We start from the raw sequence: 15,927 nt of genomic DNA on the forward strand, positions 1-15,927 counted from the left end.
CTGATAAGAGTACTCGACTGTTCATGGGAGTATGCATAGGTAAATAACCCCCTCAAAAATGTCTAAGCTGCTAGGTTTGGGGGGGGGGTACAACACCCAGTCGACCTTTTACACTCTTGGATGACCAGCCAATACACGGTTATCGACTGGTCTTCAGGAGCCGAATGTCACACCGATTTGACCACTCGTGTAATACTTGTGATGTAAGTGATGTCCTAGAATGTTTAGAGATCAAAAAATTGGGCCCCGTAAATTATGATCCAGAAGTTTGTTGATTTCACTAGTAAGACAGAGTCAGCCAAAAGCAATGTTGCACTTGAGACGATATAAAGTGTTAATATATGCTGTACTGTTGAGCTAAATTAGCAAACAAAAATCCTTCAAACATCCACGTGGACAACGATGAGTGGATAAAGCAGTCACGCATACTGTACATTCAAAATGTTTAATCGCAATAAAGTATAATACAATGTGGTTAGCCTAAGACTGGACCGTTGGGTTTCATGTGCACGTAAAAAGACATCGCTAGATCTTGAAATTTTATGTCAGAGCTTGGATGGATGCCTCTTGGAATTTAACAAAAAAAGAACAACACAGCAACAGTTGCATACCGCTGTCTCCCACAACAAGACAACACAATCTAATCTTGAACCAAACCAGGAAAATTAACTGAAGCGTTGGGATGGTGAACCATGTCTAAAAACTGCGCAATTCTATACAATGCAAAGTTGTTATGGTTATCTTGCAGGTAGCAATTTGTAATGTTAGGAAAGTTTGTGGCATGTCGTGTGTGATAATTATTAGTGGTGTTCAGTGCGTGCTGCTGCGTGATGTTTGATTGATGTATGGTTGTGGTGTTTGGTGGTACAAGATGTTTTTTGGTGGTGATGGTGTTTGATGAGTAACTAAACTAATTCCTAATTATGTTCAGCAACATCTACAGCCTAAGTATTACAGATATACACAAGGCAAGGCAATCTTACATGTAATGCACCATGTCAACAAAGAAGGCATGATGAGCCTTGATATGGCAAGTGTCAGTGTGGTGGTATTGGTGCGTCGGTGGTGGTATTGGTGCATCTGCTGATCTGGTAGGAGCCCATTCAGACACAAGTTTCACACTGACGACTGCTTGTAGTTGGTGGTGTCCAAGATCTTTTTGCCGCACATGGCACAGATTCCTAAAAGCAGAAAGAAAAAAAACACATTGAGACGATTCATGTAACCATCTCATGAGATATGGAGATAGGGGGGCTTTACTGGTCTGGTGGTGCAAGGGCCTCAATGGCCATGTCAGAGACCAGCTTCCACCGCAGAGACCCATGGTCCTATCTGGGCTATAGCTACTTGTGATTAAACCAGGATGCCAAGTCTAACAAGATCATAGTCTCAGTGTGGTCACTAAAGAATGCTTCAAAACATCCATAATGTTTGGTTTGTAACGTAAATTGGCTCTATGCAGCTATGATGGGCACCAGATGCTAGTGGCCTCTAAAATGGGATTAAGGCTGTCGGTGAAGATGTAGCACCACCCAATCAATGCTTATTTCAGCTGACAGAAACTTAGACTTCACTTGATGTCCAAGGTTACATCGAGGGGGGCAAAGTCCATTTGAAAAATTGTAACAATGCAAGTTGTTACAATTTTTACAAAGGTAAACACACAACAATGCACATCGGCAAAGGTACTTGCACACACACAGGCTCAAACACAGGTACAGAAACAACGTTGTGCACACAACAACCAAAACAACCGCCATTCGCCACTAAGTGACGCTGACGTCACCACTGAGCCTGTGCCAGGCTGTGCACATTAAGACCACGTGAGGTGTCGAACGCCCACTGGCAGGAAGTCACGGGACAGACCCAGTTGCCACGGATTAACTAAGATGACTGGCCAATGCACCACCTGTGGCCCTACAGTGCCAACTTGCTGTGTTTTAATCACCCGGCGCTCCGCTCGTTTTTCTACAATCAAAAGTACACACACGCTGGTGCACATATATACACACACGGACAAGTTCTTTAACACACACAGATACGCACACACACACCACACCACTCGCCTTTCTTGTAGGCACAACCCTGGCAGTAGTTGGAGCCCACTTGGTGCACGGAGCTCTTGCATATGCGGCAGTTGCTGAAGCGGTTTTTGCCGTAGGGACTGAAGCTGAAGAAGGGGGAGGGCAGTTCAAAGGGTTCAGTGAGTGGATACCCGAGTCGCAGCCAGGCATTCCACCGACAATACAAACACAACCACATATACACTGATACATCATGTATATACACAAAGACCCCCCCTCCCGCCCGTATAGCCTTAGGGAAAGTCCAGTTAGCCAAAATCTATGAAGGTCGCCATGACACACAAGGGTATGGTGTTTCCAGCATTATCCAAGGTCGCCTTTGTCTCCCCGGGGTGTTGAAGTAAATAGATCACACCAGGTACTCAAATCTAAGTCAACTTAGTGGAGGCCAACGGCAGGTTCAGGTGCCTCGTCACTGATGTTAATGTGCATCACGGTCAGGAATTGAGCCTGGGGTGGCTGATATCTTAGTGCAGTCAGTGAATCCACATTATCACCACTACTCCCAACACACAGACACACAGACCTAACCAAAGAGACGGACGTACACGTAAGTACACAATGACACACAGCCACACTCACCGTGCCCGCTTGGATGTCAGTGCCTTATTCTCGTTGAGTTGCCGGCCACCACCCTCTGTGGTGAATAAGTGATGGGAGTTGGTAAACATGACAGGCATAAAAGTTAACATAATACCGCAACACTAATGCTCTGACTACACAGCCACCCGACTGAGGATTTCAGTTCAAATCCTGGCCAAGGGCCTGTTCGGCCTGCTGTCATTAACCTTCTGGGGTCGATAAAATGACAACGTTGCGTAGAGTGGGTCAGTGGTGGCGATGCCTGTGGCCTGTAATCCAGGACTGCGGAGGCAGCGAGGGTTGGAGGTTCGCATTACCCTGGCACGTCCAGAGAAGACATGACAGCAAGTGGACTAATCGCCATCTGTTTCCATCTGTACGGGGATAAAGTGTTGCCCCCCACCCTCGTGTGCACGTGGGTTTTCTCCAGGTGCTCCGGTTTCCTCACACTTGTAAAAGCACTCAATAATTGTCTGAAGACATCGAAAAAAACAATACAGGATCCTCCTGAAAAAGAGTCAAATGACTCAATGTGGCTTTCCGGGATAAGTGATATTAACACAAAAACATTATTTTTTTACCAGGTAAGGTGCACTGAGCTATGTAGCTCTATTTTCAGAAGCGACCTGACCACGAATGATAGCTCAACGAAGTCGCTTATCACGTGGAGATATGTAACAGCCAAATAGTCTAAATGCACGTTGATTCTAAATGTGGAGGGAAAAACCCGAGGACCCTGAGAAAAATCCGCAGGACCACAGGGAGAACATACAAACTCAAAATATACAGGCGTCGGGGTCGACCTCCTGTATACCTGGTGAAGGAGATAACATCTTGCCACCGTGTAATCATACATGGAACATGTGAATTATAGACAGCAAAATCCACAACAATGACCATAGACCATAGAATTGGTTCTAGATTTGAAGCTTTCGTGACTGCAAGGATTCATATTCTTAGGTTTTTTCGGTAAAGTCACGTAGGTAAAACATTAAAATTAATAAAAGTAAAATAAAATAAGAATCACGACGTTTCGGAGACACAAGCCTCCGTCTTCAGGTGGAACCGTCACAGCCACGACAGCTGTATCAAGTAAATGAGAGATTGCAGGAGCTACCACTCCGTTTATATAATGGTTGGAGAGGGGGAAGGGCCAAGTACAGCACACTTTTTATTCATATGGTAAGGTGACGCTTAAGAGGGTGAGCCTTTGTTATGGAGAGGTACGGTTTGTGACTCAACCTGTGACAAGGAGACAACCACTAAACATGGTAAACCTGTAATAATAGTCTGTCAAATAAGATTGACCAACTAAGTGTAGTTAAATATTTTTTGCATGGTTAATCACATCTTTCCAATGATTACTCAGTTTGTAACCATCATCACGGTTGAAATTATGTCTGTATTGGTTCTCACAACATCCTTGTATGTCGCATGCCATCACCATACTACGACTGTGTAATGCACACAGACTTGCTTTAGACCGCCAACTCAAGACAAGATTGTGGCCATTGAATTTCGACAGCAGCAATCTTTATGATCGGGGGGGGGGGGGGGGTGATCATCTGGAGAGTATCGCCACCATTGCCTACTGCTGTCTTATGCCTCAGGGGCTTCATGAGCAGCACAGTTTGCTACGTGCAGTGCGAAAGAAGTTCAACGTACATGCACGAGGAGAAGCCCTGCGCCCTGATAACTGTGTGGACAGTTTGGTGACAATAAACCAATTCTACTTATTTCTGTAAATCATGGTTTGTGGTGTAATGTGCAATATCTATTTGTGTATTGTTCTCCTGCACCGTCCATTCCCATGTGTATCTTTCCCGTGTGCAATGTATGTTCCCTTAGGTGTGAATTGTGTGTAGTTGTGTACTGGCCATTCCCATTTGTGTATCGTCCCAAATCCGTATTCCCGTGTGTTTTGTGAATTCCCATTGTACTCGGGACTTCTCACCCGTCGTATTTCGTGCTCCATCCTTCCACGTGTCTGGGCAGATCACTTTTCCGAGCTTCGTCTCACCTGTGGAGAGGCAACACTCGTGAACAACATACCCACACGTGTCAAGCATGCACACACACACAGTACAAACATAACTACACAACACACCCACACGTGTCAAGCACACACACACAGTACAAACATAACTACACAACACACCCACAAGTGTCAAAGCATGCACACACACACACAGTACAAACATAACTACACAACACACGAACAACATACCCACACGTGTCAAGCACACACACACAGTACAAACATAACGACACAACACACGAACAACATACCCACACGTGTCAAGCATGCACACACACACACACAGTACAAACATAACTACACAACACACGGACGCGAACAACATACCCACACGTATCAAGCATGCACACACAATACAAACATAACGACACAACACACGGACGTGAACAACATACCCACACGTGTAAAGCGTTCACACAGCGCACACGTACACCCTACAAATACAACGCATACACGCGACACGTACACACAATACAAGAGGTTTCTTGATCATGTTTTGTTGCGGTTGCACCCGAGTCAAGAGCCGCATGGCTCACAGGGTTATACCTAATACATGAAATGAAACACATAGAACATATTTACATACACCACGCTGCGTGCGTACACACACACATATATATATACAACGTACACATGAATTGAAAGTACAGACAAAACACACACAGTACAAGCGTGCGTACACTCCTATATATATATTTTAAAGTACTATACACAAACACCTGTATAACAAGCGCATGACGACACGTGTACACACAGCACACCGTCCACACACGGACGGTCCGAAACCCACAGGGCCCGCAGAACTGGCACAACAATCAACGCGGCGGTGACCTCCCCCGGTGCCCGTGCCAGGCTAGGTGCACCTTCAACCCAGCAATGCCCACGCACTCCCCTATACCGCAACTTATGCGGGTTTGCGAGCAAAAAAGACGACACATGACCAATCACAACGGGGCTTCGGTAGCTTATTAACCAAAGGAGGTTATTATTGTAGTAATAGGTTTTTACCCTTTAAACTGGTACAAAAACCGACACCTTTATACAAGGCATCATGTTTGCAATAACCACAACACGAGCAGTCAAAATGCAAACAAAAATAAACAACTCTGATAATGATATGCACTGTCCTTGAAGTAGGATTGGTCCACACCCGAGACAGCTTTTCTTAGAGCCTAGTCTCCATTGGTGTTATTATTATTATCAACGCGAGTTATAGTTTAAGAGTCACAATGCGGCCTCTTAAACCGCGCCGTCGAAGTGTAAGCGCTGTGGTGCTTGAAGGCAGCACTAGGCCGCGACTCGGCGGCCTAGTGCTGCCCGGGATAGGAAATCAATAAACAAAACCACACACTTACACGTCTTACACACCATCCCCGCGAGCACACGCCGCGGGCAGGAGATCGGCGACTCACACAAAGACAACAACAACAACACCTCAAGCGTAGCGACTGATTGTTTCACGAGAGGCTAAACACTGCGAGGCGAGCGAGAGAGACAATTAACGACGGGGCCACTTCCGTAAACGCGACGTCACGTGACACTTGGCCCCCTTTGCCCCTCCCCCTTCTCCCCCCCCCCCCTTCCTCTTTGCCCCTCCCCCCTTTCCTCACCCCTCCCCCTTCTCCCCCCTTCCTCACTCCCCCTTTTCCTCACCCCTCCCCCTCTCCTCCCCCCCTTCCTCCCTCTCCCCTCCCCCCTTTCCTCACCCCCTCCTCCCTCCCCCCTTTCCTCACCCCCTCCCTCCCCCTTCTCATCCCTCCCCCTTCCTCCCTTCCTCCCTCCCCCTTTTCTCACCCCTCCCCCTTCTCCTCCCCCCCTTCCTCTTTTCCTCTCCCCCCTTTCCTCACCCCCTCCCCCTTTCCTCACCCCTCCCCCTTCTCATCCCTCCCCACGCCTTCTCCCCCCTCCCCCCTTTCCTCACCCCTCCCTCCCCCTTCTCCTCCCTCCCCATTAAAACCCGCCACCACCCGACACAGCCAACTAGTAAGGGTTGTCACGTCAACAGAACGTGCCAATTCGTCACTAGTACAGCACTAGTGTGTAGTTTATAGTGTAGTGTATAGTAGTGTATAGTGTAGTATACTAGTACAGCACTTGTGTGTAGTTTATAGTGGAGTGTATAGTAGTGTATAGTGTAGTAGTATATAGTGTAGTGTATAGTGGAGTAGTGTATAGTGTAGTAGTGTATAGTGTAGTAGTGTATAGTGTAGCAGTGTATAGTGTAGTAGTATATAGTGTAGTGTATAGTGTAGTAGTGTATAGTGTAGTGTATAGTGTAGTAGTGTATAGTGTAGCAGTGTATAGTGTAGCAGTGTATAGTAGTGTATAGTGTAGTAGTGTATAGTGTAGCAGTGTATAGTAGTGTATAGTGTTGTAGTGTATAGTGTAGTGTAGTATAATAGTACAGCACACCGGTGTGTTGGAGAGCCAAGCCACAACATTTACAAACTGAGTACGACGTTTCGCCAGTAATCACAACTAGCTTCATCAGGCGACAGCCAGATTTGTAGAGAAGTCCACCTGTTTCGTTCCTTATATAGAGGCGTAGATGTGTTGACCACCCTTCTGCGCTCTTGCATAATGTGGGTGAGATTACTGAGTCAACGTACATGATGCATGTGCATTATGCGAGCCCTTTGAACTTGTCATTTCTGGCTATTGTGTTTATTAAAATAACCTTACCAACGGTAATCCCTATTGAAGCACGCTGCCTTTTGTAGGCATGCATTTAAATAATGTATTATTTGGTTATTCGCTTCCACGCAGCACTAAGGCGGTAGCTATCCGAACGGTTAAAGTTATTTCGATTTCTTTCAATTTCTTCTAGATTTGAAGCTTTCGTGACTGTAAGGATTCATACTCTTAGTTTTGTCGGTAAAGTCACGTAGGAAAAAAAATGAAATAAAAATTAATAAAAATAAAATAATAAATCACGACGTTTCGGAGGCAACACAAGTCTCCGTCATCAGGAGGGACCGTCACAGCCAGATTTGCTGTATCAAGTGAGGCAGGGATTCCAAGATGCAAGATCTTAAATACAAGTTAAGGGGGAGGGGGGAGCTTATCAGAATGTGGTAGCCAATGAATGGAACGTATTGGGAGGGGGGGCGGGGTTAAAAGATAGATTATCTGATTAGTCTTGGCCAGTAGTAGCTGGTTTTGCACAAAACTTCAACATTATCAAAATCAATTGAGTGTCCTCTCTATGGACATTATCAAAATCAATTGAGTGTCCTCTCTCTGGATGATATTGATCGCGAAAGCCTACGTGTTAAACAGATATACTGCTGTTCATATACAGTACCGCTCTTTGTCAGTCCACTGCTGGATGAGGGCCTTCACCACGCTGTGCGGGTCGTGGGGGTTATGTGACCATACTTCACCGCACCGGTCAATGCGGGTTGGTGAAGGCGGCGGGCGTTAACGCGGACACATTGCAGCGCAGTGCAACGTTGTACGCATTCAACTGCACTGCCCTCTGCTTTCCACGAGGTAGCTCCCGCAGCAGCCTATGACACCTGTTATGCATGGTGGTCGCCCATCATAGCACTTATCCTGCAAGGCTCACACCTGCCTCGCTCCCGAGATCCGATTAGATCGGGCACGTTCTGGGTGATTTGGTTGTTCAAATCACTGCGCCTGATAATTCGGTTTAATTTCCGGTTGTTGAAACCAGATTAAAACTCAGGTGTTTCAGCAGGCTGGTTCAATGCTCTGACACATCTATGATGATGTAGTAATAATAACACTTTAATTTTGCATAGCGTCATTCATGCCAACAGCATCCCGCAACGCTGTACATTCATTTATGACTATCATGAGCCAAGAATGTCTGTGTGTCCCACGCGTGACGTCACTCCACGTCGGCCAGCCCCCCTCATTAATAATCATGAATAGGTGACGTCCTCCATATGGACCCCCCCTCATTAATAATCATGAGCGGGTGACGTCACTCCACATCGAACAGCCCCCCACATTAATAGTCATGAAGAGATGACGTCTTCCAAATGGACCCCCAACATTAATATTAATTAGCGGGTGACGTCACTCCACATGGGGGGGGGCCGGGGCGCCTCCTCCCCCTTCCTCGGCGTCAACTCACAACCCTCACTACGAAGGCAGAAGCCTCACGTCACGTGATCTCCGTAGCGCTGTTGAGACATCAAAGTAAAAAGGACGTCATAATGAACAAGGGATTATAACCTTCAAATTAAATAAGTCTGTGTCCCCGCGGCCTTACAAATTGCACACGAATTGATGCAGTGAATATCACGTCGCTTTCGCTTGCAAGTTTCAAATTTACTGAAACACACCCGTCCTTGGACGGGCAAAAGGCTAATTATATACATAAGGACCAAATCCCATTTCCGCGGTTGGCTATCCACGGTGCGAAAGAAGTCCAACACACACACACCCATACCAAACAAACGAAAACCCGACTACCAAGCAAAATAAAAAAATGAATAAACGAATTAAGAAATTGCATCAAAACAAAAATCACGTACAACAAAAACATATAAAAAAGTTATCACAACAAAGAAATGCCTTGAGGTCTACAATTGCAACATCCCAGACCACAACCCCAACTCGCCAATCAAGCCAGGATACCTTCACAGGATGGGCAGTCGTGGAATGCCAACAGGTTACTTACTCATTTGTATCAATCGGTCCAGAGACAGCCATTACGAACGTTATTGAGACTGAGAGGCACCTCTACTGACCGGGATGGAATCCATAATTTCAGCCTTTCTGGCCCAATGCCTCCGATGTGGGCCACAATGAACCCACTGGTTGAGCCGCGTGGTGGCGAATTTAATCGCCGTCGTATTAGTCGAATCCCTGCAGTCACGAAAGCTTTAAATCGAAAATTAGTCGATGTAATTGTGGCATCACCAAACACAATCAACTTCAATCATCACCTTTTAATGGTAGCATTTCGCTGGATAATTGTGGGAATCATGGCACCGGAAGAAATGCACATTTCACGATAGTTTTGTGCTCATTTTGCCTGTTTAAAATTCAACAAGCAAGAGTCCAAGGTCAGAACTGAACTCAATATCAATACTCTGACGATAATTTAAAAAAAATTACGGTGGCGAGATGTTAACTACCTCGCTTGGTATACAGGAGATCGTGGGTTCAATCCCGACCCTGACACCTGTATATTTAGAGGTTGTACTGTATGTCGCTCTTTCTCTCCCCGTGGTCGCGTGGACCTTCCCAAGGTACTCTGGGTTTTCCCTCCACATTTAGAATCAACATCCGTTTAGAGTATTTGGCTGCAATACATTTCCACATGATGATGAGCCACTTCGTTGGGCTATCATTTGTGGCAAGGTCGCTTCTGGAAAAGAGTTAAGGAACTCAGTGGGCCTTACCTGGTAAAAAATAAAAACAATTGTTCATAGTTTAGTTTAAATGAGACAATATCAGCTCGAGGCATTTCCTTCCAATCTCCTGCAACAGCCCATCGTGGGCTCTGTCACAATTAACAGGCGCTCATTAACATCGATTTGTGTTAACGAGCGGTGAGTATCTCTGCGGTTACGTGTGTATGGGATGTTTGTTGCTGTTTATGTACATGTGATTTTCGACATGAGCAACAAACGTAATATAAAAACAATCTAGATCATTAAGGATATATTAAATAAGTGATTTCATATAGTGTGTTGTGATTAATTGATATGTTAAATAAGCTTATTATTTTTTGATTTAAAGCGTTCGTGACTGCAGGGATTCATTCATATTCTTGGTTCTTTCGGTAAAGTCACGTAGATGATGATGATTGCTTGTGTTGCAGTCGAAACGTCGTGAGAATTGTTATTGTTTAATATTTTTTATTATTTTATTATTTCCCTTCTACGTGACTTTACCGAAAGAACCAAGAATATACGTTTTTTTTATCATTAAAGATGTTGTCGACAATTGAACGTACAGCCGTATATAAAATCAAACAACAACAAAGAGCATGTCATACGTGGATGTGTGAACGTGTCTATGGTTAGCAGTCGCTACAATGGTTGGAACCTGCCTTGAGTTGGATTTCCAGTCACGGCTCACATCAGTGGCTAGTGATATCTGAACCGGTCCTGAGCCTCCACGTAGGTCCACTCAGCCCTAAGTGAGTACCTGGTGCGGTGCGTAGTACACATCGCGAATGGGGGAGACAAAGGCGGCCGGGCGCGGTGTTGGCCACCCACCCTCTCGTGTGACGTGACAGCCTTCAATAGGTGCTCGCTAACAGCACTTGCCTCTACAGTCTATGAAGGCTATACGGGGGATCTTAGTATGTATTTGTGAATGTGTATGTGTGCATATGTACTGTATGTAATTATTTATGCACGTATGTGTGTATACTTACGTGTGTATTATTACAGTACTGTATTGGGTAGGTACACGTGTTTGAGTGGGTATGCATGTGAATGCATGTGTATAGATAGATAGATAGATTTCCGCTCGCGGCCAGCAACGTCAAGGACACATTTCTGAACCGGTCCTGGGTCTCCGCTGGGTAGACTCAGCCTTAAACGTGTGTGTAAAAAAAAAACACCACCAGCACCTGGGGGAGACAAAGGCGGCCGGGCGTGGCGTTGGCCAAGCCACCCCTCCCGTGTGCCGTACGGCATTTGCCACCCCCACCCACCCACCCCCAGCAGCCTGTTAGGATTATACCGGGAATCATCTCGTCTTGTGTGTGTGTGTGTGCATTCCCACCGCAGGTATTGTGGTCAATAAAAACATGATGACTCCTTGTAAAAAAAAAGGTGTCAGTTTTGTCGCCAGATAAAAGGGTTAAAAAAATTTATATCATATTTTGCTACTGCCAAAGGAGGTTCCAATGGTGCATATGTATGGTTATGTGCCCGTGCGTGGGTGTGCACACACGCGGGTGCGCGTGCGTGTGTGCACACACGTGCGTGTGTGTGCGCGTGCGTGTGTGTGCGCGTGCGTGGGTGTGCACATACACGCGCGTGTGTGTGCGTGTGTGTGTGCACACACGTGCGTGGGTGTGCACACACACGCGCGGGAGCGCGTGCGTGTGTGCACACACGTGCGTGTGTGTGCGCGTGCGTGTGTGTGCCCGCGCGTGTGTGTGCACACACACGTGCGCGTGCGTGTGTGCACACACGTGCGTGTGTGTGCGCGTGCGTGGGTGTGCACACACACGTGCGCGTGCGTGCGCGTGCGTGTGTGCGCGTGCGTGGGTGTGCACACACACGCGTGCGTGTGTGCGCGTGCGTGGGTGTGCACACACACGCGCGCGTGCGTGCGCGTGCGTGTGTGCGCGTGCGTGGGTGTGCACACACACGCGTGCGTGTGTGCGCGTGCGTGGGTGTGCACACACACGCGCGCGTGCGCAGACCAACCAGCAAAGCGGAGAGAGGAGGAGGAGGAGGGCGCGCGCGCATTAAGCCAAACAAGAGACCGTCATTATTCAGCGAGCGGAGTTAAGAGAAGCGGGGAGATGTAATTCATTCATCGCCACACATTCAAACAGGAAGGACAGAGCGAACAGGGTGAAGTCGAGGAGACAGCACAAAGACAAAGACGAGAGAGAGAGAGAGCTTGAAAGCTACGGCAAGAGAGAGAGAGAGAAAGGCAGCAAGCAAGGGGGGGATAGAATGTTTATCCAGGCAGGAAAGAGAGGGCATTAAAGCAGGCAAGAGGAGAGAGGGGGGTAGGAGAGGCACATAGGCTGGGGGAACGACGCAGAGAGAGAGACACAGACAGAGTGGGAGCTTCTGTTCTGGCAGTGAGGAGCGTCCCGAGATCATTATTCGCGTAGAGAGGAAGAGGGGGAGAGAGACACACACGGCAGACTCGGATGATGATAGAGAGAGGGCACATTCCATATATACGGGGCAGTCGGGGTGAGAGTCGGAGTGAGTGTGGACTGCGGAGGTAGCGGTGGGAGGGTGGGGAGAGAGAGAGACACACACACTGAGTTTAAATCCGGCGGATATACAACAATTTAGAGAGATTCACGTGGAGATAGATCATTAATTTGGCGTGTCGAGACAGTGGCGGTGAATCCCGACAGTGAATGAATATTAAGGGGGTGGGAGGCAAAAGAGAGGGAGAGTCACATCGACTGGCAATGCAGGAATAGCGAATAGCACTCAGTTGAGAGAGAGATCGAGAGAGAGAGAGATCGAGAGAGAGGGAGAGAGTCACATCGACTGGCAATGTAGGAATAGCGAATAGCAGCAGCGGCAGCAGCACTCTGTTGAGGAAGAGAGGCAGGGAGAGAGAGAGAGATCGAGAGAGAGATCGAGAGAGAGGGAGAGAGTCACATCGACTGGCAATGCAGGAATAGCGAATAGCAGCAGTTGAGGGAGAGAGGCAGGGAGAGAGATCGAGAGAGATCGATACGCACGCACTGCTGGTCACACAGGGGAGGGTGGAGAGAGTCGGAGAGGGTGAAGAGAGCAGATGAGAGGGAGGAGAGGGCGGCAGGCTGGCTATATATACGAGGGGTAACGAGGGGTAACGTGGGGTAACGAGGGGTCGTTGAGGCTCGAGGAGGAAGAAGAGGAGGGAGCCGTGGGAGAGGCTCTGGCGCTGTGAGCCGCAGCGACTCCTCCACCAGGAGCCGCAGACTCCGAACGAGCGGGGGGCGAGTCGGGGATAGCGCACACGGTGAGATGTGTGTGTCTGTGTGTGTCTGTGTGTGTGTGTCTGTGTGTGTGTCTGTGTGTGTGTGTCTGTGTGTGTCTGTGTGTGTGTGTCTGTGTGTGTGTGTCTGTGTGTGTGTGTGTCTGTGTGTGTGTGTCTGTGTGTGTGTGACGTGTGTGTGTCTGTGTGTACGTGTGTCTGTGTGTGTGTCTGTGTGTGTGTGACGTGTGTGTGTGACGTGTGTGTGTGTGTGTGTCTGTGTGTGTGTCTGTGTGTGTGTCTCTGTGTGTGTGTGTCTGTGTGTGTGTGTGTCTGTGTGTGTGTCTGTGTGTGTGTGTCTGTGTGTCTGTGTCTGTGTGTGTGTCTGTGTGTGTGTCTGTGTGTGTGTGTAACGTGTGTGTGTGTGTACGTGTGTGTGTGACGTGTGTGTGTGTCTGTGTGTGTGTGACGTGTGTGTGTGTGTGACGTGTGTGTAACGTGTGTGACGTGTGTGTGTGTCTGTGACGTGTGTGTGTGTCTGTGTGTGTCTGTGTGTGACGTGTGTGTGTGTCTGTGTGTGTGTCTGTGTGTGTGTGTAACGTGTGTGTGTGTGACGTGTGTCACTGTGTGTGTCACTGTGTGTGTGTCTGTGTGTGACTGTGTGTGTGTCTGTGTGTGTGTGTCTGTGTGTGTGACGTGTGTGTGTGACGTGTGTGTGTGTCTGTGTGTGTCTGTGTGTGTGTGTCTGTGTGTGTGTCTGTGTGTGTCTGTGTGTGTGACGTGTGTGTGTGTCGTGTGTGTGTGTGTCTGTGTGTGTGTGTCTGTGTGTGTGTGTCTGTGTGTGTGTGTAACGTGTGTGTGTGTCTGTGTGTGTAACGTGTGTGTGTGTCTGTGTGTGTAACGTGTGTGTCTGTGACGTGTGTGTGTGTGACGTGTGTGTAACGTGTGTGTGTGTGTAACGTGTGTGTGTAACGTGTGTGTCTGTGTGTGTGTGTGTGTCTGTGACGTGTGTGTCAGTGTGTGTGTGTCTGTGTGTGTGTCTGTGTGTGTGTGTCTGTGTGTGTGACGTGTGTATGTGACGTGTGTGTGTGTGTAACGTGTGTGTGTGTCTGTGTGTGTGTGTCTGTGTGTGTGTCTGTGTGTGTGTCTGTGTGTGTGAGACGTGTGTCTGTGTGTGTATGTGTGTGTGTGTGTGTGTGAGACGTGTGTCTGTGTGTGTCTGTGTGTGTGTCTGTGTGTGTCTGTGTGTGTGTGTGTCTGTGTGTGTCTGTGTGTGACGTGTGTGTGTGTGTGACGTGTGTGTAACGTGTGTGACGTGTGTGTGTGTCTGTGACGTGTGTGTGTGTGTCTGTGTGTCTGTGTGTGTGACGTGTGTGTGTGTGTGTGTCTGTGTGTGTGTCTGTGTGTGTGTGTAACGTGTGTGTGTGTGACGTGTGTCACTGTGTGTGTCACTGTGTGTGTGTCTGTGTGTGACTGTGTGTGTGTCTGTGTGTGTGTGTCTGTGTGTGTGACGTGTGTGTGTGACGTGTGTGTGTGTCTGTGTGTGTCTGTGTGTGTGTGTGTCTGTGTGTGTGTCTGTGTGTGTCTGTGTGTGTGACGTGTGTGTGTGTCGTGTGTGTGTGTGTGTCTGTGTGTGTGTGTCTGTGTGTGTGTGTCTGTGTGTGTGTGTAACGTGTGTGTGTGTCTGTGTGTGTAACGTGTGTGTGTGTGTCTGTGTGTGTAACGTGTGTGTCTGTGACGTGTGTGTGTGTGTGACGTGTGTGTAACGTGTGTGTGTGTGTGTGTAACGTGTGTGTGTAACGTGTGTGTGTGTGTCTGTGTGTGTGTGTGTGTCTGTGACGTGTGTGTCAGTGTGTGTGTGTCTGTGTGTGTGTCTGTGTGTGTGTGTCTGTGTGTGTGACGTGTGTATGTGACGTGTGTGTGTGTGTAACATGTGTGTGTGTCTGTGTGTGTGTCTGTGTGTGTGTCTGTGTGTGTGTCTGTGTGTGTGAGACGTGTGTCTGTGTGTGTATGTATGTGTGTGAGACGTGTGTCTGTGTGTGTCTGTGTGTGTGTCTGTGTGTGTCTGTGTGTGTGTGTCTGTGTGTGTGTCTGTGTGTGACGTGTGTGTCTGTATGTGTGTGTGACGTGTGTGTATGTGTGTGTGTGTCTGTGTGTGTGTGTCTGTGTGTGTGTGTGTGTCTGTGTGTGTGTGTCTGTGTGTGTGTGTGTCTGTGTGTGTGTGTCTGTGTGTGTAACGAGTGTGTCGTGTGTGTCTGTGTGTGTAACGTGTGTGTGTGTCTGTGTGTGTAACGTGTGTGTGTGTAACGTGTGTGTGTGACGTGTGTGTAACGTGTGTGTGTGTGTGTAACGTGTGTGTGTAACGTGTCTGTGTGTCTGTGTGTGTCTGTGTGTGTGTGTCTGTGACGTGTGTGTCTGTGTGTGTGTCTGTGTGTGTGTCTGTGTGTGTGCCTGTGTGTGTGACGTGTGTGTGTGACGTGTGTGTGTGTGTGTGTGTGACGTGTGTGTGTGTGTGTGTAACGTGTGTGTGTGTCTGTGTGTGTGTGTCTGTGTGTGTGTCTGTGTGTGTGAGACGTGTGTCTGTGTGTGTCTGTGTGTGTGTGAGACGTGTGTGTGTGTGTCTGTGTG

At 47.8% G+C, this 15,927-nt stretch overlaps 2 protein-coding genes across 3 annotated transcripts in view; one reads left to right on the plus strand and one right to left on the minus strand.

Moving 5' to 3' along the window:
• Positions 1-429: 429 nt before the first annotated feature.
• On the minus strand, positions 430-6,231 carry CRIPT (CXXC repeat containing interactor of PDZ3 domain). Its single transcript, XM_061568516.1, has 5 exons — positions 6,060-6,231; positions 4,621-4,686; positions 2,667-2,721; positions 2,067-2,170; positions 430-1,181 (listed from the first exon to the last, which is right to left on the minus strand). Exons 1-5 carry the CDS (start codon positions 6,073-6,075, stop codon positions 1,117-1,119), a joined length of 306 nt encoding a protein of 101 aa, XP_061424500.1. The 5' UTR covers positions 6,076-6,231; the 3' UTR covers positions 430-1,116.
• A 5,835-nt stretch (positions 6,232-12,066) lies between these two features.
• LOC133352676 (polypeptide N-acetylgalactosaminyltransferase 16-like) overlaps positions 12,067-15,927 on the plus strand; it is a 63,955-nt gene continuing 60,094 nt past the window's right edge. For both annotated transcript variants that reach the window (XM_061568471.1, XM_061568473.1), the window contains exon 1: positions 12,067-13,344. The gene's annotated coding sequence lies outside the window, so the exon portion shown is untranslated. The remainder of the gene's footprint in view (positions 13,345-15,927) is intronic.

The sequence above is a fragment of the Lethenteron reissneri genome, chromosome 41 (genome assembly GCF_015708825.2).
Source record: "Lethenteron reissneri isolate LAM-NWPU_2019-01 chromosome 41, ASM1570882v1, whole genome shotgun sequence".
NCBI lineage: Eukaryota > Metazoa > Chordata > Hyperoartia > Petromyzontiformes > Petromyzontidae > Lethenteron > Lethenteron reissneri.